The sequence below is a fragment of the Nicotiana tomentosiformis genome, chromosome 2 (assembly GCF_000390325.3).
Source record: "Nicotiana tomentosiformis chromosome 2, ASM39032v3, whole genome shotgun sequence".
Classification (NCBI taxonomy): Eukaryota; Viridiplantae; Streptophyta; class Magnoliopsida; order Solanales; family Solanaceae; genus Nicotiana; species Nicotiana tomentosiformis.
The window spans coordinates 21,538,170-21,561,304 of NC_090813.1; the positions used below are offsets into that span (position 1 = coordinate 21,538,170).

At 38.5% G+C, this 23,135-nt stretch overlaps 1 protein-coding gene across 1 annotated transcript; it reads right to left on the reverse strand.

The window, feature by feature from the left end:
• Positions 1-823: 823 nt before the first annotated feature.
• LOC108948024 (aspartic proteinase CDR1-like) lies at positions 824-17,798 on the reverse strand. The gene is made up of 5 exons (XM_070192959.1): positions 17,419-17,798; positions 17,126-17,302; positions 1,556-1,808; positions 1,354-1,482; positions 824-1,255 (listed from the first exon to the last, which is right to left on the reverse strand). The coding sequence occupies exons 1-5, from the start codon at positions 17,796-17,798 to the stop codon at positions 824-826; spliced, it is 1,371 nt and encodes a 456-aa protein (XP_070049060.1).
• Positions 17,799-23,135: the final 5,337 nt, after the last annotated feature.

The following is a 23,135-nucleotide window of genomic DNA, read 5'->3' on the forward strand; positions in this document are numbered from 1 at the left end:
TTTACACTACACAAAGTTATCCTTTAATTATTCTCTTAATATTTAAGATTTTAAAATCAACTAAAATTTATAGTTCAAAATGTAGCTGTTGGATTCTACTTTTGCTATAGTAATATATTCTTTTTTAATCTGTTAGAAACAATTCATATAGTAGTTCTTATTGATTAAAGAAAAATGGACCGTCTTTTGTTAGTTAGTTGAAGATGTTAGTGTCTATTAGAACGAACTTGAAAATTACCACACAAAAAAATGAACTTGAACATAGCTTTTCAAAAAAAAAAAAAAAATCTTAAATCTTCAAATGCTATGTGTTCTTACTGAAATTAAAAAGGAAGTATGATAATTTGTGAAATTAAAGTGATAAAATTAAAGAGATGGCCATGAATTTAAGTTGAATATATAGAATGATGATATTTGAGGAATTCTATGAGACAATTTCTCTTTATTTATTGAGTTATCTATATTGGATTAATATTCATCAATTTCAAAAGTTTAAACTTTTATTTTGTAATTCAGATATAATTTGAATATACTATTTATCTGGTTTTTATAAAAAAAAGTTTACTTATTGAAGTTGGGTATCCTAAGACTAGTCTTTACTAAAAACTGTTTTAAGTTTTCAGAAGCATAAACAATAAGGAAAAACAAAACAAAGCATCAGGACTAAGAAGAACTACTTATAAACATTAAATAATTCCATCTCAATTGGTAAGCATTAGAATGAAGTAAATATAATTAAGTCATCACGAATTGATCAAGAGCATTCTAATTACTGTTAATAACATTAAAAGACCAACAAACGAAGAAGGGAAAACAAATAACACTAGGTAGTCAAGCCAAATTCATTACATAAACTTTTCAAATAGCTAGTGCAATCTGTAGGCAAGAAGGAGATTTTGTTTGCAACAAGATCATATCCAATTAGGAAATTTGCCTGCGCCAAGTTTCCAAAAATAGCAACTTCCTCTGCTGGCACTATTGTAAGACAAACCAAACCTTCCTCCACTTCTGTAAACGTGCTCGAAGTCGACAACTCTAAATCTGCATCTGTAAAATGCGCGACAATCTTGGGAGCATCGATAGTACCATTCTCAGACTCGTAACAGAGACCAAAAGTGCCCGAAGGATCATCTTTCTTAGTAGCATTAATCGAATCCACTAACGTTAATTCCAAACTCGAGTAAAATTCGCTAGGCAGCAATGTTAATGTCGTACCAGAATCAATTCTAATGTTCCCTTGACTAAGTTTATGTGACTGGTGGCATTAGAAATTGATGATTGTAATGGAATTGGGATTAAACAATAAGAGAATTTTCCATTGATTTCTTTATCCAATTGGTTGATAATTGAAACTTCACCGCCACCTAAGCCAATAATACCAGAAGTATAGTTATTGAACGTGCCACTATTGTCATGATCGCAACCAAAGACAACATTAGGAATGGAAACATTATTTCCATAAGTACAAGGAAATGTGAATTTCTGAAAAGCAAGGTCACCAATAGTTTGTGATTGGTCACCATAACTCATTTGATATTCACAAATATTTCCTCACACAAGAAGAAGTCCCTAGTGATGCACATTCTTCAGCATTACACCCTACAGTTTTATAAGTAGAGCTTTTTTGGGAATCAAAAAGGGGGGCTAATTGTTGGAAACAATTAGTGCAAGGCATACATTGTGTCCATGTTAAGTCACTATCAGTGTCAGCTATGGCTACAATTTCAACTGGTGGAGTTCCAATAGATATTTTCATGAGATATTCTCCTGGGATTGGAAAAATATCCGATTGGATTGTGTCATTAGCACTAGCAAAGGAATTTTTCTTGAAGAAAGATGCCCGTGAAAATGAGCGGCGGAAGGCGTTTCGAAGACGCTTTGATGGAGTGTTTGATGGGTTGTAGAGGGTGAAAGAGTAGAATCGAGGTGCATAAGATCAAGGGTGAAACCATTTTCGCCACAAGTGCGTATTATTTTTCGGCAAGAAATCAAAGAAAGATGAAAGAAAGCTAAAAAGAGTATGGTAGGAAAAAGAGTGCGAGATTTAGTATTGACCATATTGGTGACAAGGGTTTATGAGAGTTGATATTGTATTCAAGAATGATGAGAAATGATGAAGAAAAGCTTGTGATTAGTATCATTTTATAGGTGAAAATAAACGAATGGGAATGCATGTAAGAATTTGGAAAGTCAACAGGAAATATGGGATTCAGGGGGGATGCATATTAACTTGGCAAAGACACCAAATGCAAAGTAAGAAGTGAAACATTTCTTGAAAATTAAAAACATGAGTTTCAATTTCCATAGATGAGACAAGTATATTATTAAATGACTACGTCGAAAAAGATTCATTTAATATACTCTTTTCCCCCATATTTCTATTCACACCATTGTGTAACACAATGCATTGATTTTCTAGGCATGGATTGTTTTGCTTTCGTTAAGAAATATAACATGATTTTTATAAAACCATTTAATACTGCATGTACGAGTTTTGACCTATTACCTTCCTGCCGTAAAAAGACTTTCTAATAAACGATAAATTCACGTCACAAAAGTTTTCAGTATGATTCAAGACAATGAATTTTGGAAGTTTTCTCACTTAGAAATAAATGAACTCCTATTTTGAATGCAACATGTCATGCATTTACCTTTTGGCTTCTACTAATTAGAGGCGGATCCAAAATTTAAATTTTATAGGTTCAAAATTTAAGATTTTTAGTATTGATCTCATTATATTTATAAAATTATGGTTTCATATCTATTATTTATTATAATTCCACTGATCTTTAATATAAAAGTTTATGTTTTACATCGAAAGTTATGGGTTCAAGTGAACCTGTATGTATAGTTGTACATCTGCCATTGCTATTAATGATGAGGTGATGTCACGACCCGAAATTCCCACCTTCGGACCGTGATGACGCCTAACATTTCACTTGCTAGGCAATCCAACGTTAGAATAATATTATCAATTTTTAAAATAATTTTTAAATTTATTAATAACAAAGAGCAATTGCGGAAGTAAATTCTGAAATATAATGAATAATCCATAAAATCAACGGTGTCTAAATACCATCCCAGAATTGGTGTCACAAGTGGACGAACTTCTAGAATAATACAAATAAAGGTCTTAATAAAATAAAGCTGTCTGAAAACAAACACACAGCTAAAGTAAAGTAGACGGGGACTTCAGAACTGCGAACGCCGTGCATTGTATATCTCAAGTCTCCTCTGAGTAGCTGAAATTCGAGCAAGTTTATGGTGCGCCACTGGGACCAACTCCGAAATCTGCACAAGAAGTGCAGAGTGTAGTATCAGTACAACCGATCCCATGTACTGGTAAGTGTTGAGCCTAACCTCGACGAATTAGTGACGAGGCTAAGGCAGGTCACTTACATTAATCTGTACGCAATATTAGTAACAATAACAAATAATAGAAATAAATCGGGTAACTCATTTATAATAATTGAATCCAACTCAATAGTCATAACCAATTATCATTTTCATCAATTCTGTTGCAGCGTGCAACCCGCTCTCACAATATATTCACATTCAATTCTGTTGCAGCGTGCAATTCTCGCTCTCACAATATATTCATTTTCAATCCTCTCATATAATTATTTTTAATCATGTATATATATTGACTTTTAAATAAGTCTATTGCGGCGTGCAATCCGATCCCCCAAATGTTGACTTTTAATAAGTCTGTTACAGCGTGCAACCCGGTCCTCCAATATGGACTTTTTAATAAGTCTGTTGCGGCGTGAAACCCGATCTTCCAATAAATCCATTTACCAATTCTTATAGAAGAAATTTTCCCAATAAATACAATAATTAATATAGAATTATAAGACAACAAGCATACAATAATTATGATTTAAATATGAAACAAACAATGACAAATAGCAAATTATTATGGAAATGAGGGAGAAAATAGGCAGTTTAATAATTAATATGCTAAATATCAAATAACAATTAAGATACATAATTCAAATAGCATGTAACAATTAATGCAGGAATTCAAAAATTAATATTTGACAAAGAATAGGAGAGAAATAATTATTATAATAATTAATTCATGATTTAAAGCGATTTATGATTTTTTTAATTAATTATGCAAACAATTAATTTGGCGACGTATATACACTCGTCACCTTGCCTATACGTCGTTCCCATGCATTTCACATAACAAATAGTTTAAGGATTCTATTCCCTCAAGTCAAGGTTAACCACGACACTTACCTCGCTTTGAAAATTCCAATCAATTACTCGACCACAACTTTTCCTTTTAAATTTGTCTCCAAAAGTTTCAAATCTATTCACAAACAATTCGATGTACTCAATACGAATCATAGGAATTAATTTCATATGAATTTATTAATTTTCAGGATAAAAACCCGAAATTTATTTAAATATTCGAAAGTAGGACCCACGTCTCAAATCTCGGAAAAACTTACGAAATACGAACACCCGTTCCGATATGAGTTCAACCATACAAAATTTATCCAATTCCGATGTCAAATGGACCTTCAAATCTTAAATCTTTGTTTTTGGAAGATTTTATAAAAAATTCAATTTCTTCCATCTAAATCTGAAATAAATGATGAATATAGACTTAGATTTATGTAATACAATCACTATATTATAAAGAACACTTATCCAGTTCGAAATCGTGAAAAACTCCTTTGAAATCGCCCCTAAACCGAGTTCTAATTGAGGGTTTGTGAAAAATGGGAAAAATCCCATTTTGGTTCTGTTTTAAGTCACATGCGTCAGGCCTTCTTCGCGTTCGCGAAGGGCCTGTCGCGTTCGTGATGAGTAGCAGCCCGTGGCTTTCGCGTTCGCGAGTCCTCCTTCGCGTTCGTGAGTCCTCCTTCGCGTTCATGAAGGCTTTTCCCCCCGGCCTTCGCGTTCGCGTGCCAGTGCTCGCGCTCGCGTAGAAGGACGACTGACCCCTCCCCCAGGCCTCTAAAGCTTCGCGTTCGCGAAGGGTAAAGTTCCCATAGCTTCGCATTTGCGACCCAATCGTCGCGTTCGCGAAGAAGGAAAATTCAACCAATCTAGTTTGCTCTTCGCGTTCGCGAGAGTACATTCGCGAACGCGATGAAGGAAATACCATAAGCTTGAAGTTGCAAAAAACCAGATTTTTATAAGTTTAAAATCATCTTGTATCCTATCCGAAACTCACCCGAGCTCTCGGGGCTCCAAACCAAACATGCACCCAAGTTCTAAAATATCATACGAACTAGCTCGCGCGATCAAATCGCCAAAATAACACCTAGAACTACGAATCGGACATCAAATCAAAGAAAGTTTTCAAGAAAATTTTAAAACTTATATTTTCACAACCGGACGTCCGAATCACGTCAAATCAACTCCGATTCGCACCAAATTCGTCAGAAAAGTCATAAATATTATACTGGACCTATACCGGGCTCTGAAACCAAAATACGGACCCGGGGCCAATAAGTCCAACATCAGTATTTTCTTAAAAATCATTAAGCTTTCAAGCTTTTAAGTTTTCATCAAAATTCCAGATCTCGGGCTAGAGACCTCGAAAATCGATTCCGGGCATACGCCCAAGTCCCAAATCACGATACGGATCTACCAAAATTGTCAAAACACTGATCTGGGTCCGTTTTTTCAAAATGTTGACCAAAGTCAACTCAATTGAGTTTTAAAGCTCTATTTCATATTTTAATCCATTTTTCACATAAAAACTTTCCAGAAAATTGTACGGACTGCGTACGTGAGTCGAGGAATAATAAATAATATTTTTTGAGGTCTTAAAACACAGAATTAATAATTAAATTTAAAGATGATATTTTGGGTAATCACAGGTGATGAGCGGTTGAGTTTCGCCTACACCTCCCAAAAAAACACATAGAAAGTGGATTCGATATATTAAAAAAAAGGAGAAAAAAGAATGCAACCTATCAAAGCTAATAGATAAAATGAAGTCAAGCATTAGTATGTTTTTTGACACCGTCGAATATTACTAGCTATAGGTTGTGTAGTTACTAGGATATGTTATTCACATAGTTTATTAATTACACAACATAGTAAATCAAAGACTTATTTATTTTTTCTGATGTATTATAATGTAATTCTTAGCTTCTAGTACAAGATATGCACATTTTCATAACCATATTCCCTGTAAATTATATATAAACACGTAGCCTCGGCTACAAAGCAAAACAGTCCAGAAGTACTTAATTTGGTTATCAAGAACGACCGACTCCCAGAGTCCCAAGACCTCTACAAATTAAAGTTTTACTGTATGGGTAAAATCGATTCGTATTAAATTCTCGTATAATAGAGCGACATGTGGAATCGGTGATAGACGAAAAGCGTAACAGGTGAAAATTAAGACCGGGGGCAGCAACTTTGGTTGGCATCGGGAAGCCCCCGAAGGGAGTATTACTAATGAAGACAAACGAGTGCCTGCCACCCGTTTAAATACACAGTCAGTTATAGAGAATTTTGGCTTTCATAGCCTGTCGTTACATATTCTCCAATGACCCCTATAATTGTCATTTAAGAGGGGCTTGATCCTAGGACCTTGTTCCCTAGGTGCAACTATAAGTAGTGATTTCAACAGCCATTGTAAGGACTCGAATTTTCTGACAAACTTATGCGATATACTATTCAAAAGCTCAATAACATTTCTTTTCTTGTTTATTGATATTCATATTGCTGCCTTCGGAAGCTCTACTCCCGGGACCAAGCTAATTGCTGTCTTATATCATTTTCAACGCTTAGTCTTGCCTTTTACTTAATTTATTTATTATTTTGGGATCAAATCGATCCACTTGTCTATAAATCATGTTATAAATTTAACTGTACCGTTTTACGGGTAAACAATTCGGCGCTCACTATGTGGCTTAGACAGTTGCGTAATTGAGTTGATCCTTGCATCTATTCCTAACGTGTTTAATTCTTTGTTTCTTAACGAAAAATCGTAAGAACATGACAGATAATGATGTCAACATTATACACAACGTTGAGGCACAAGGAAATACGCCTCGACACGAAGATTAGATCAGTGATAGCCACAACGAGGAAGACGTAGCCACGCCGGTCCATGGCGGGCAATATCCACGACATGTTCAAGAAGCAATTTATGATGATGCTGAAGACGAGCACGTTATGGAAACAATGAGAATCCTAAGGGAGAAACTAAAGGCTATTATGGGCCATCTCTCGCGACAAGATCAGGTCATGTCAGAGTTGAAGCAAGTGTTGTCGGGTGCTTCCAAAAACGTCAATGGAAGAGGTCTAATTCCTCTCGGTGCTCCCGCAAACCAAACAACACAAAGGGTTGATAACAACAACCCGATGGGTGAGGTCGGCTCCGACGAGGCTGGGGGGAATGAGAGTGGATCTGGTAACAATGACGGGAATGATCACTTTAAAACCGAACTCATGCGGTTTATGGGAGAAATAAATATCAGAATGGATCAAATCCCGGGTGTACCGCCAATGTTGAAAGGACCGGACTCAAAGAAGTACACCTAGTTGCCTTTCAGACCAAGCACGTCACCAGAGTTAATTCCGAAGCAGTTCAAAATGTCAGACGTACCAAAATATGATGGAACTTCAGATCCTGAGGAGCACATTACACTTACACAACGACAATGAAAGGAAATGACTTAGCTCTGCACGAGATCAAGTCATTCTTGCTGAAGAAGTTCGAAGAGACCCTCACAAAGGGGGCCCTAACATGATATCACTTCTACCCGAGAACTCAATAGATTCCTTCGAGATGATCGCAAATTCTTTTATCAAGGCCCATGCTGGGGACATGAAGGTACAAGCCTGAAAGGCCGACATATTCATAATTACGCAAAGAGAGTCCGGATTACTGTTGGAGTTTGTGACCAGATTTAAGAAGGAAAGGATGTTGCTACCAGCCGTGCCAAACGAATGGGCAGCTTAGGCATTTACTAAAGGGCTGAATCCGAGGAGTTCAGATGCTTCTCAGAAATTGAAAGAAAGTCTGTTCGAGTTCCAGGAAACAACATGGGCAGATGTCCACAACCGCTATGAATCGAAGATTATAATAGAGGATGACTAGCTCGGTTTCCCGGCATCAACCAAGGGTCGGGACTAAGAAAAGAATTAGGAAAAAATGTAGGATGATTTAGAAGCAAATCGACTGTCTTCTAGAGGTCGGGTTTTGCCTTACGAAAGGGCCAAAGGACGCGACAGAGGTTTTCTAGATACGGATAGGTTCGCTACTGATAGGAGAGCTGATCGTGGCTGGAACAACAGATCATTGTAGGATAAAAAAGTATCGGGCTCCCAGGATTCTACCTACCCTAGATTGTCTGAGTATAACTTCAATGTCAGCGTAATGGAATTAGTATCGGCGATGAGAAACATTAAGGAAGCACGATTCCCAAGGCCAATGAGATCCGATACCAGTTAGAGGGATCCTAATCTATAGTGTGAGTATCATGGGACTAACGGCTACCGGACTGGGGACTGCCAACATCTGCACGAGGAGGTGGTGATATTATTGAAAAATGGCAATCTTAGAGAGTTCTTAAGCGACTGGGCTAAGAATAAATACGGCTGTAACTAGGATAACACGGAACCCTCAAAAGCAGGATAAAATCCTCATCGTCTAACGATAAACATAATTTTCGGGGGGAACAAGATTAATGGTGTAACCTTTTTCGCAGCAAAAAAGACAAAGGTATCAGTGACCCATAGCAAGAGACTCCGAAAAGTCACCAAGGATGATATCACCTTCACAAAGGAGGACACAGATGGACTACTACTACCACACAATGATGCCCTGTTAATTTATCTTAATATTTTAGATTTTAAAATTTAAGATGTTTTGGTGGACTCAGGGAGTTCAACCAATATTATCCAATGGAGAGTGCTGGAAAAAGCCAAGCTAATGGAAAACATCATTCCGTCCACAAAGCTCCTCGTCTGGTTCAACTTAGCAAGCGTGAAAACCCTAGGGGAGATTCTGCTGCCCACGAATGCCAAAGAGGTAATAAAGACGACCATGTTTGAAGTAGTAGACAGCGATATGTGCTACAACATTATTCTTGGAAGACCATGGCTACACGGGATGAAGGTTGTGCCGTCAACATACCATCAACTTCTAAAATTCTCAACTCTAGAGGGATTTAAATAAATAAGAGGAGATCAAACAACTACAAGGGAGATGAATGCAATCTTGGTTTCTTATAGTAAAGGGAAGGAACATGCGGCGTAGAAATTACAGGAGCTGAACGAAGTCGACAAGGGGGAGGAGTCGTCGGAGTCCTATCAGGTGCTATTATATTTTCAGGTACTAGAAGAAACAGACGCAACCAAATCCACAACAGAAGAACTCGAACAAGTCACATTATTCTAAAAATTCTTAGAGAGGAAATTCAACTTGGGGACAAGATTAAACCCCGAGCTCAGGTCAAGATTTATAGAATTTCTTGAATTTAATATTGATTGCTTTACGTGGTCACATGCGGATATGACATGTATACCACTAGAGGTGGCCATGCACAAGTTAAACCGGGATCCTAACATTCCTCCGGTAAGGCAGAAGAAATGCCCTATTACCAAGGTCAGAAATAGGTTTGTAAAAGAAGAGGTAATTCGATTGCTTGATATCGGTTTAATCCAGGAGGTAAAGTATCCTGACTGGCTAGATAATGTAGTAGTAGTTCCAAAAAAGAATAATATATTTTGCATGTGCGTGGGTTATAAGGATCTGAATAAGGCGTGACCATAAGACTCGTTCCCATTTCCAAATATTGATCAAATGATTAATGCGACGGCCGGGCACGATTTGATGAGTTTCCTCGATGCCTATTTCGGGTGCAACCAAATAAAAATGAACCCGGACGATTAGGAAAAGACTTCGTTCATAACGAACTTTGGCACACATTGCTACAATGTGATGCCTTTCAGAGGCTTGTGAACAAAATGTTTGAAAAACAAATAGGGAAAATAATGGAAGTTTACATAGATGATTTGTTGGTTAAGTCTTTGAATGCAGGTGATCATCTTAAACACCTCCAAGAAAACTTTGACATCCTAAATAAGCACGACATGAAGCTTAACCCCAAAAAATGTGCATTCAAAGTCAGCTCTGGTAAGTTCCTGGGGTTCTTGGTGTAAAAAAGGAGGATCGAAGTCAATCCCGATAAAATTAATGCTATCAAGGACATTCCCGACCATCTATCAAATGTGATAGAGGTTCAGAGGTTAACAGGAAGGCTGGCCGCTTTAAGCAGGTTCATTTACCGGTCTTCATAAAAATATCATCACTTCTTCTCACTTCTGAAAAAGAAGAACAACTTTGAATGGACTACAGAATGCCAACAGGCTTTGAAAGATTTGAAAAGGTATTTATCGAGCCCTACGTTACTATCAAAACAGGATGAAGGCGAATAATCGTTGATTTACTTAGCAGTCTTGGAGGTAGCAATAAGTGTCGTTTTAGTCTGTGAAGACGAATGTACGCAATCTCCTATCTATTATGTTAGTAAAATTTTAACGGGAGCGGAAATTCACTACCCACACCTCAAAAATTGGCCTTAGCTATCGTAGTCGCCGCTCGAAAGCCTAGGACTTATTTTCAATGCCACCCGATAGCCGTGGTGACAACCTTTCCCCTGCAGAATATCCTTCACAAACCTGAACTTCCAGGTCGACTGGCCAAATCGGCAGTCAAAATAAGTAAATTTGACATAGAGTATAAACCTAGCACTGCGATCAAGTCACAAGTTTTGGCCGACTTCGTGGCTGATTTTACTCCTGGACTGCTGTCTTTGGCCACTAAAGAAGCGGTGATGGTGTCGAAATCGACATCGGGAGTCTGGACCTTATTCATGGATGGAGCTTCCAACGTGAAAGGGTCCGGGCTCGGGGTAGTACTAATTACGCCCTCGGGAGAAACCCTGAGTCAGGCCATATGAATTGTTCTCTTGACTAAGAATGAAGTTGGGTATGAGGCTTTGATTGCAGGACTTGAGCTGGCTCGGGAACTGGACTTGTCATGACCCAAAATCCCTCCGAAGAAGTCGTGATGGAACCTAGTATCTAAAACTAGGTAAGCCTAGCACAAACCGATCACTAATGGAATTTAACTAACTTAAATGCAATAAATTAATAATTTCCGTAACAACATAGTCAAACCAACTTCAGTTACATAATCCCAAAATCGGTAGTACAAGTCACAAGCCTTTCTAAGGGTAACTATAAATAAGGAGTACATCATTGTTACAGAATAATAGAAGACAATGGAAATAAAATACAACGGAAGGTGACTTCGGGGCCTGCGAACGTCGAATAGGTATACCATGAAGTATCCAGGAGCACAGACATAAGTCTTAAACCAACTCGATCATAAGTACTTGGATTTGTATAAAAATGTGCAGAAGTATAGCATGATTACGCCACAGCGGTACCCAGTAAGTATCAAGCCTAGCCTCGGTAGAGTAGTGACGAGGCCAGGTCAAGACACCTACCAGACATGAAAACTTGTGCAGGATATGACATAAAACTAACAAGGAAGGAATATCAATATAAGGCCACAAGCAGAAAGATTTCAAATCACCATCAACAATGAAAATAATGGGAGCACGTATGGCAACGAGAACACCCAAGTAATTAAGCAATAACATAGTCGGGAGTATAGATAAAATATGAATGTGTTCAAGTAAGGGAAGTCAATGACAACTTAGTCAATCAAATCATTCCTAATGCACGAATTTCAACAAGAATTACCCCGAGTACCACATCTCGTAATCTCTTATTATAAGTCACAACTTCCAAACCTTACACACATGGCCCCTTTTGCCCACATTTTTCAAATCACTTTCGCACGGCAATATCCACATACTACCATGTATATAGTATCTGTGTCAATATCAACTAAGATGATCGATGAATAATTTAAACACAATTAAGCACAAATCAAATTTGAATACAGTTAAGCGTCAAATGAGATATTAAGCCTAATTTAGGATTCAAATAAAGTAAAATAAAGGAGAGATTGTGCAAATAAAGTAAGAGATAAACTTAGTTTTAGAAAATAAATGAGATGAAGCAAAATATCGTATTTAAGCAAAGTAAAACATCAATTAAATTTAGCGAGTTAAATATAAAATTTGTTAAAATAAAATGTATAACTATTTTAAAGTAAATTACACAACAATAAGGTGATGAGTAAATTTGGAAAATCAATTAAAGTAAATGTGTAATAACCATTTAAATTAGTAAGACGCCAAATGAGATACGAGTTTTATTTTTGAAAGACGCACAAGTGAAACACCTCAAGAACTATTTTATTTAAATCCACTAAATTACCAACAACTCAATCGGATATAAGCTAATGACCCCGTGCACATATATTCACCTCGACGATCAATTTATCAAGAAATAACATAGGCACAAAATATAAATTAAGCAAATAATTTACAACCAACTATGGTGTACCACAAAATCAAAAGGAATAACGAGGCTACACAAAGAAATCACAACTGATGAAAAAGTTACGCGATAACTCACGAAATCAAATAGCAAGGAATGACAATCCATAAACCTAGACATAATTTTCGAGAATCAATTAACAATTAAGGCATGTAGGAGATAAAGCATGAATTCAACAAGCAATTACAATTTAACAATTAGCATATAAGGATGAACTTGACAACAAGAGATGGAACATGTACTAACAACTTCAAGTAAAGCACGTAAGAACAATCCTAACGACAGAAGATATAACATGAAACGATAGCTATAATTAATTGCATGAAAGAAGCCCAATGGTCTAATCCAATCAAATACCACATATAAGTCTGTGTACATACTCGTCACCTTGTGTACATGCCTTCCACATAATTCAAATAGTACCATCAATCAAAAACCTAAGGGGTAATTCCCCCACACAAGGTTAGGCAAGATACTTACCTTAACGAAGTTAGGCCGATACTTTAAAATGGCCTTCTCGCAGGAAACGACCTCCGAACGGCTCAAATATAGCCAAATTAATTTTATAAAATAATTAAAACTCATATGAAACAATTTCGAATAATAAAACGTCGACTTTTAATTTTATTCTAAAAAGTCAATTCGAAAGTCAACCCAGTGCCCGCACCTCGAAATCTGACAAAACTTCATGAAATCCGAACACCCATTACGATACGAGTCCAACCATACCAAATTCATCAAATTCCGGTATCGAATCGCCCTTCAAATCTTAATTTTACAATTTCAAAAGATTTTACAATTTTTCCAATTTGTTCCATTAGATTCACTAATTAGGGATGAAAATAATCACGGAATCATGAAATATAATGAAAATTGAGTAGGAACCACTTACCCCAATCCATATGGTGCAAATCACCTAAAATCGCTAAATCTCGAGATCTCCAACTCAAAATATGGATAAATGGCTCAAAGGTCAGAAATTGGATATTAAATCCACTGCTCAGGCTTCCTTCCTTCTTCAGATAGCCTATAGTTTATCCACCATAACCTTTTGTACAAAACTCCAAATGCTGAACGGTTCAATTTTCTGAAAACTATACACAAAGCGCTACAACTTTTATGCTTAGATCATCTCCAAATTCCTTATAGATTGCAAGATATAAGCTTTCAAAGTCAACCTTGTGCAACAGAAATTTTCTCCTACGCGATCGCGAAAAGGCTTACGTTATCGTGATTCACAAGGCCCCAAACTGCAGTTTGCTCTTCGCGAACGCGACCAAATGTTCGCGATCGCGATGCACACCCCTATAGCCAAAAGACCAACAACTGAAAAATGGTCTGAAACCACCCCAAAACTCACCCGAGCCCTCAGGGCTCCACGCCAAACATCTACACAAGTCTAGAAACATAATGTGAACTTGCTCGCACGATCAAATCACCAAAATAACACCCAAACCCATGAATCAGATATCAACACGCATGAAATTTGAAGGGAAAACTCAAGAACTTCTAGAATTGCAACCAAGTGTCTGAATGCTATCAAACCAACTCCGAACGACCCTGAATTTTGCAGGCAAGTTCCAAATCATAACACAAACCTACTCGATGTTTCAAATATCACTTAACAATATCAAAATCATGAATCACACCTTAAGTCAAGTTTAATGAACTCATAAACTTTTAAAATTCAAAACTGACGGCCAACAAGCCTAAACACCTCAGAATGATCACAAATTTTGCACACAAGTCATAAATGGAAGTACAGACTTATTACAACTTCCGGAATCAAAATTCGAACCCGACCTCTACAAAGTCAACTCCCAGTCAAACAACTCAACCTTCCAAAACTTCAACTTTTTAAATTTTTGCCAAAATGCACTGAATTATATGACGGATTTCTAAATACAAACTCGGGCGTATGCCTAAGTCTAAAATCACCATACGAAGCCATTGGAATCATCAAAACTCCATTCCGGAGTCGTCTACACAAAAGTGAAACTCAGGTCAACTCTTTTCACTTAAACTTCTAAAATAAGAACTGTCCTTCCAAATTGATCTTGAATCATCCAAAAACTGAACTCGACCTAGTGTGCAAGTCATAACACATATTACGAAGTTACTTAGGTCCTTAAGCCACTGAACGAGATACTAATTCTCAAAACGACAAGTCGGGTCGTTACAGGATTCCGAGGTCATAGAAATCAAATGTGCTTTCCAATTGGTAGTAAATCAGGTATATGGGATCTTCGACACTAAAGAGGAGCGCATACAACAATATGTAGAAAACCTAGAGTCTGCTCATACAGTTTAGGGAATGGTCAATCACCCATATCCCGAGAGAATAATACGCGTAAGCAAACGAACTGGCTAATCTAGGCTTGTCCATGGAAATAAAATGATCAAACTCCAATACGGTCGTGCAGCTTATGCATTCGGTATTGGATGTGGATGGTTATTATGAAGTAAACGCGACCAATTTGGTCTGGGACTGGAGAAATGAGATCATTGACTATATTGATCATGACAAACTACCCAAAGATCCCAAGGCATCTCGGGGGCTACACACTAAAGCAACATGTTACTGCTTCAGGGGAGGCCAATTGTATAGAAAGTCTTTACAAGGCTCGTTGGCCCGATGCTTAGGATCCTCCGAGGCTATTTACATCATAAGAGAAGTCTACAAAAGAATCTGGGGGAATCACTCTAGTGCAGACTCAGTAGTGCTAAAGTTAGTTAGGGTAGGATACTACCGGCCCCGTATGGAACAATATGCTAAGATATTTGTTCATAAATGAGACAAGTGTCAGTTCCACGCACCGTTGGTGCATCAACCAGCAGAACTATGGCATTAAGTATTGTCGCCCTGGCCATTCATGAAATAGAGGATGGACATAGTCGGTCCGCTATTGTCGGCTCTCGGTAAGGTAAGATTTCTTTTAATTGTAACTGATTATTTTTCTAAGTGGGTCGAAGCAGGTCCTTACCAGAAAATCTGCGAGCGCGAAGTGGTCGATTTCCTGTGGGATAACATAATTTGCAGGTTTGGGATAACTTGTGACAACGGGCCACAATTTATAGGCGCAAAGGTCACAAAATTCCTTGAAGACTTGAAAATCAAAATAATCACATCTTCGCCATACCATCCAAGAGCAAACGGCCAAGAGGAATCGACAAACAAAATGATCATTTAAAATCTTAAAAAGAGATTGGAAGCAGCCAAAGGCAAATGGCCCAACGATTTACTAGGAGTGTTATAGGCATACTGAACACCGACCAAGTCAAACACGGGAGAGATAACTTTCTCTCTCGTATACGGAGTAGAAAATCTGATCCCGGTGGAAGTGGGAGAGCCTACCATGAGATACTTTTGGGCAGACGAAGAAGCAAACAACAAAACATTGTTAGTTAGATTGGAGTTGTTCGACGAACGCAGGGACTTGGCGCATATAAGGTTGGCAGTCCATAAACAAAGAATGGAAAGTTATTATAATCGAAGAGACAGTCTCTTTTATTTCAAATGGGGAGACTTGGTTTTAATGAAATGACTCAAAATACCATAGAGCTCAATGCAAGAAATTTGGGTCCAACGTGGGAAAGCCCCTACCGGGTTTCAGTTGTTATCGGGAAAGGATCATATGAATTGAAAAATCAAGACGGAGTAAAATTGTCGAGCAACTGGAATGTGGCATATCTCAAAAGGTATTATTGCTGATGAGCACCGCCTATACTGAAAGTATGTGATGCACTCTTTTTCTCTTCGTCTAGTTTTTGTCCCAATTGGGTTTTTTTGGCAAGGTTTTTAATGAAGCAGCAACGGAAAGCATACTACGAGGGAAGCACCATCCGTAGAAATAAGACCTTTAAACGACAAGGCATGGAAATAATGAGCCACTACGGAATGGTTAGATAGTCTTTTGCCCGATAGCAAAGTTTCTAGCGGGACCGTTCACGAGTGTCCCTTTACAACTAAGGGGTGGTCAGAATTTTTTTTTCTCGGTAGCAAAGTTCCTAACGGGAAATGAAGCTTTCTATTGGACTAAAGATTATCCAACCATTCACTAGTGGAATCATCAAAGTAGCAAAACTTCTGGTGTTCTAATTCGTATTCTTCGCGTTCGAACACTGTGGGGGGGATGATATGAGAATACGACAACCTGGCTGGCACATAAATCGGGACTAAGAATCTGGGAACAAAGTTGTATCATCGGAACTGGGGATTGCGCGGCCATTCTTGTAGAAACAAGTTGTACAAATTAGCCACAAGTAATGGCAATTTATTTTCAGCACAACGAATGCTTATGTACTTTTGAAAATGGAAGGAATAAAGTAAAGTCCTTTTATTTTTATCTTGTTTCTTGTTCAAACGATGAATTAATTTTCTCATTTGAAAGTTAATCAAGTACTTCAAAGGCTAGTGTCAGAATGAACATGAGACGTCCTCTTCAAAAGCACCGTAAACATAAGAGGGCACTCTCTTATGAAACCCTCACAGTAAAGGGTTGGTTCTGAAAGAATTTATGTCCGGAATCGAAAAAGGGTTGGTTCTGAAACCCTCACAATGCTTAAACGAAAAAGAATTTGTATATAAGAATCGTACTAAGCAGCACAAATACAAAAGTATGAAAAGAAAAAAAAGAAAAAGAAAGTAAAAAAACTAAACTACTGCATCCCCATAACTTGGGGGAAAAGAACGTTTGCGCCCCCAGAAGAAGAAGGTGGATCTGCCGCCGACTCAAGACCTTGGCCTTCATCATCGTCCCCTTCAAGTTCCTCCTCCGTTCCCGAGAATGCGGAACTATAACCAGAAGAGTCAGTTGCATCAGGTTGAACCGGGAGGCTCCTTCGAGCAGTTGACTCCAGCTCACAGACTCCAGCTCACAGGCTTTGGCGATCTCGGCATCAAAATCAATGACGCCTACTTTAGCCTATTCCAAGGTTTTTCTCCTCATACTCTACATGGAATATATTTTTTCAACAATGAGGGAATCCTCTTGGCGCTGAAGCTTTGACTTAAGCTGATCAACCTCGGTCGAAAGGCTATTCTGCTCGGATCTTGTGGCCTGAAAGCTAAGATGTGGATCACGGATAATGAAGTTATAAACTTTATTGTGCTCCATGACCCCCTTATAATTTTTATCCATTTGGGCATGCTTCTCCTCAGTAGCTGCAGCCTCTTCAACTTTGGAGTTCAAGGTTGCCTTCAAATTATTCAACATCTCAATAGACACGACCTCGCGCTTGGTAACAGTAAGAACAACATCTTGGACCTCAGACCATTTTTCCTTGGCCTCTTGAAATTGTACCTTTAACAGGACGGCCTCTTGGGTAAGGGTCATCACCTACTGCTCACTCCAATGCAACTGAACCTCCAACTTAATGGCTTCGACAACTTGTGCTTCCACTGCCGGGAGGTGAGCAACAATTTTATCCCACTTGGCCAACCGTTGATCTCGCTTATACGTGAGTTTTTCTTTATCAAGGATCAACTTCTGAAGGACCTTAAAAGCAAAGAAGTTAGCCTACAAAGCAAAAACTCAAATCAGAAATCCTGTCATAACAAGAAAAGGACAAATATCATAATGTTGCTATGTTGTGCATGGCATTGTTCACCATACACCCCCCCCCCCCCCGAAAGTGAGTGTATTTTTTTCTCATCTTTCTCTGAAGCAAGCGGATTCAATAAATTGGTAATTCCACCAGATGAGACATCATATGGCACTCGGTAGAGACCAATAGGGAGACTTTCCTCCTCCTCTGAGGATCTGCATAAGGGGCGAATAGTTATGCCCCAAATTTTGATGGTCTAGGGACTAGGGAGGGGGAACATCCTTCCCTCGGGTGTCTGTGTATGGTGGGGATGATGTAACGGTTCTTGGTGGTGAAGGCATGGCTGACGAAGAAGGAGATGAAGTTGATGGAATTGTGGGTTGAGAAGAAGCCGCAGCAAAAGCAGTGCTAGTTATTTGTTGCTCATCAACCAAAGACGGAAGAGGCCCGATACCTAGCCTCACAGTACCGGGAGCAACGATTGGGGCTCGGAAGCGAGAATTGGAATCCTTCATTATATCACTCTCCTTAGAGCACTTGGACGTCGTCCTAGATTAGTGTTATTAGCTCTTCAGATTGAGCATTTTGTTGAGCTGATGAAGGTCGCCGTCTCCTCTATAGGGAAGCCCCCTCATCACTGGATCCCTCATTATCATCAAACACCACAGTGGTTGTGGCTGGCTCGGGCACGACGTTCTTTACCCTTTTATTTTTACTCTCGGCCATAGAGGAACATTATATTTTTGTTGCTTGTGCTCCGGCCGGGGACTCCGAGAAGAAGCACTAACACCAGAAGTAGGTCCGATGGCGCTCGTTCGGGTGAAAGCCTCCTACAGGAACCTCGCCGCATCTATGGGATCATCTAAAATGTCCTCCTCGGGGATGGTAATAGAGCCCTGCAGAAGACCTAAATTCAATGAAAAGTGAAGTTAGCCAATTATCTTATACGTGAGGTAAAAACAAGATTAGTTTGAGAATCACCTTACCATAAGTTTTGGCCTTTCACCCATATTTAAGGGCCAGTTCTTTCCACCGGTAAGTTTTAGGCCTTCCACCCACTGGACAAAGCCTTCAACCCTTGTTGGTGTCCACCGAGTTGCTAAAATAGTGAAAAGAGAAGGATTAGTAACAACTTGAAATACCCTTTAGTCGGGGAAAATACATACGTTGAACTTACGTGTACAAGTCCATGACTTGGGAAAAGATGAAGTTGTGGTCGAGATGTTGTCCTTGGTGGCAAATACAACGAACCGCTCCATCCATCCACGGTCGTTGTCATCATCCATACTGGTGAGCAAAGTATGGTGACCACGTTTGCTGAAGTTTATTACTCCCCCACGAAAGATCTTGGGAGAGTAAAGATTCATCATGCGGGCCAAGGAGAGATCTTCCCCCGTCTCCTGGCATAGCCGCCGTAGACATGCTACCGTCCACCATACAGAGGGGCTTACCTGTGCCAAGTATACTTGATACCAATAGCAAAACTATAAGATTAGGGGGTCAAGTCCCCCACTCAATGAGAATGGACCCAAAGTGAACGGATACGTGTAAACGTATGTAAAACCCTTCTTAAGGAAGGTTACTTGTTCCGTTAGATCGGGAGAAATGTTGTTCAAATCATGGCAGCCACAGTCTTCCTTCACAGCAGGGATACTAGAAGGACGGATGGAAGAAGGGTACACACCACCAGCTCATGTGTGGGAGTTAGCAGAAGGAAACTTCTTTTCAAAATCCTTGGCGGTACTCAGCCTTATGGGAATAATGGTGCTCATCATAGTAGAAGCAGCATCATCAGTGCTTTCTTTGTTTTTTGAAAAGTTGGAGTTCTTGGAGGAGGATGCCATGGTTAGCAGAAGGAAGTAAAAATTCTTTGAAGAAGGTTAAATAAAAGTGAAAGCAAGAGAGAGTTGACTAAGAAAGGTTGAAAGAGTTTGAAAAATTGTGAAGTGTAAAAGAAGAAGAATGAGGCGTATAAGTAAAGAAATAGTCGGCTAAAATCGTGGCCGTGATTACATCAAGAACTAATAAATAATGGAGTGACGCGTGTTTGGGGCATTAAATATGAAGACACGTGTGTCTAATCAAGCATCAAAAACTTTTCAGAGGAGATCAAAAATAATTCCGCGAAGAAAGGTATCTTCACCAACTTCCTGATGACACAAAGATATGCCACCGGAAAGTAGGGGGACTATATATATAGGGTAAAATCAGTTCGTATTAAATTCTTGTATAATAGAGCAACACGTAGAACTGAAGACAAATAGAAAGCGAGACAGGTGGAAACCAAGACTGGGGGCAGCAGCTTCGGTTGGCATCAGGAAGCCCCCGAAGGGAATATTGCTAATGAAGACAAATGAATGCCTGCCACCCGATAGCATTCAATAAAGAATATTATGCAGTATTAAATACACAGTCCATTATAGAGAATTTCGGTATTCATAGCATGTCGTTAAACATTCTTCAATGGCCCCCATAATTTTCATTTAAGAGGGGTTTGATCCTAGGACATTGTTCCCTAGGTGCAACTATAAGTAGTGATTTCAACAGCCATGGTAAGGACACGAATTTTCTGACAATCTCTCATTTCTTCAGCCATGCTATAAACTATTCAAAAGTTCAATAACATTTCATTTCTTGTTCATTGATATTCATATTGCTGCCTTCAGAAGCTCTTCTCCCGGGACCATGCTAATTGTTGTCTTATATCGTTTTCAACGCTAAGTCTTGTATTTTATTTAATTTATTTATTATTTTGGGATCAAATCGATTTACTTGTCTATAAACCACATTATAAATTCAACTGTACCATTTTACGGGTAAACATGTACTAAATTTTCCATATCGATCCATTACTTCGTTTCAATCTATGTCAAACGTCGTTATCAGTTAGTACAACTTTCATCTAGTGGCGAAGTCAAAACTTTCATGAAGGGTATTCAAAATTTAATATACATATATATAAAATAATTTTTGACCCATATACACAGTATAAGTTTATATATATACAATATTATTTTTCGATAAAGGGTGTTCGATTGATCATCCTTCAATGCATGCGGCTATGCCACTACTTTCATATTAAATTAAAGTGGATGACACATTATCGTTTAAAAACTAACATAATTAATTGTTGTAATCCATTTAATTTAACAATATAATGACATACTATATATGTTTGTATACGGGTAAAATCGAGGATAGAATTACCTCCGATTTCCTATTGTGAGGCGAGGAATAACGTTACTTGTTATAGGCCCGAGTGAGACCAAAGATACCCACAGATCGGAACCAGGAGCGGATAAATGATACAAAAGGTCTCAATCACAGCCAAACCCGTGGAGAATCAAGCTCGAGTGAGATGAAGAATCGATGATGAAGGAAAGCCGGTTAAAGAAGATAAATAGGGAGCCAAAATATCCGCCATCAGTGAGGATCACGCTTGGTACTGATTGCGGATCATAATTTTGTGGGAGAAAAGGAAGGAAAAGATTTTAACCTTATTTAGACTTGTATTAGGGCTAAAATTCCTCTACTATATAAAGAGGAGGACCCGTTTATTTTTTGACGTTGTGTTTTGCATGCATATCAAGGCAATAGAACTCATTTTGGTTCTCAGTAATTGTTCTAAGTGTTCTTTAATTGTTCACTCATTTAGCTAGACCCGGGCTCCATCTCGAGGGATCGATTGAATCCGATCGTTTACGTTTAAACATAACGCATGGCTTAATTATTTTGCCACATTAGTTTGATCATTTTATCTAATTTCAATTGAATTATTTACTACTCTTTGATAATTTGTATTAAATTAAATCACATATCCTTTAATTCGCATATAAATTTAATTGTTATATTTTAAGGGTAAACAGTTTGGAATCCACCGTGGGGCCAAAGATAATAGTGGTGATGTAATACGAATCTTGATAACACACTCTATTTTACACTTGTTCTTTGAAATTCTATTTCAGGATTATTCAATATGTCAGATTCTCAATCTGCTCACTTAAGTGTTGACGCCAAATCAGACCATCACAGTGAAAATAACAACGTGGTGCCGAGCAACAATGTACCCCTTGTTGACCCTAATGTCGTTCCGATCGCTGATCCATTCGATGCCAATTCACAGGTTGCTATCTATATAAACCTACTAACTGATCCCAATAACAGCATTCACGGGTCACCTCGGCCATCGGCTCGTGAGGCACCAGAAGGGGGAGGCGATGGAGTTAACTTACATTTGATTTTTGAGATGTTTCAAGCTCAGCAAGTTACAATAGCACAGTTGTAGAATCAAAATCACGCACACAACGTGAATGAAACCGAACCGATTGGAGAAGGCACTCGGAGGGAAGCACGGATTGTCACAGAACCCGACGGGTCCGGACTAGGAGAAACTTCTGAGGTGATAAAAATGCTCGAGGCGCTGACAAAATGGGTAGAATCCGGCTAAACGAAGATAGAGGCAAACGATAAGAAAGTGCAAACTTACAATTAGAGGGTCAATCGGATCCCAGGGCACCTCCGATAGTGAACGGATCAAATTCCAAAAAGTTCATTCAGAAGCCTTTCCCCCCCGAGCACGACAACAAAGCCTATTTCAAAAAGGTTCTGATTGCCCGATATTCCCAAACAAATGGGACCACAGATCCAAACGAGCATGTGACTTCCTACATATATGCAATAAAAGGCAACGACCTCGAGGATGATGAGATTGAGTCACTATTGATGAAGAAATTCGGGGAAACCTTCTCCAAGGGAGTGATAATATGGTATCACAATTTAATTACCTCAATGTTGCACCTTATTTTGCACTAGTCAAGACAGGATCCAACTTGCGGTTTCTCTGTTGTTAATGAAAAGAGTCGCCACCTTATATTTAAAGGTATACTAGGGTAACTATTTAATGACTAAGTCGTATTTTTTTATTAGTATGCTAACCGGTGAGATTATGGGTAAGGGTTTTTGTTCTTCTAAGGGGAAGGTATTAGGAACCCCTTAAAAGTTACCTGAGGTAGCTCCATTGGACTTAGACTAATTTTAAGGGATCAATTTTTTATACTATGCTTAATTATATATATATATATATATATATATATAAGGGAGGGTATATAAAAGAAATGTAAGACTTA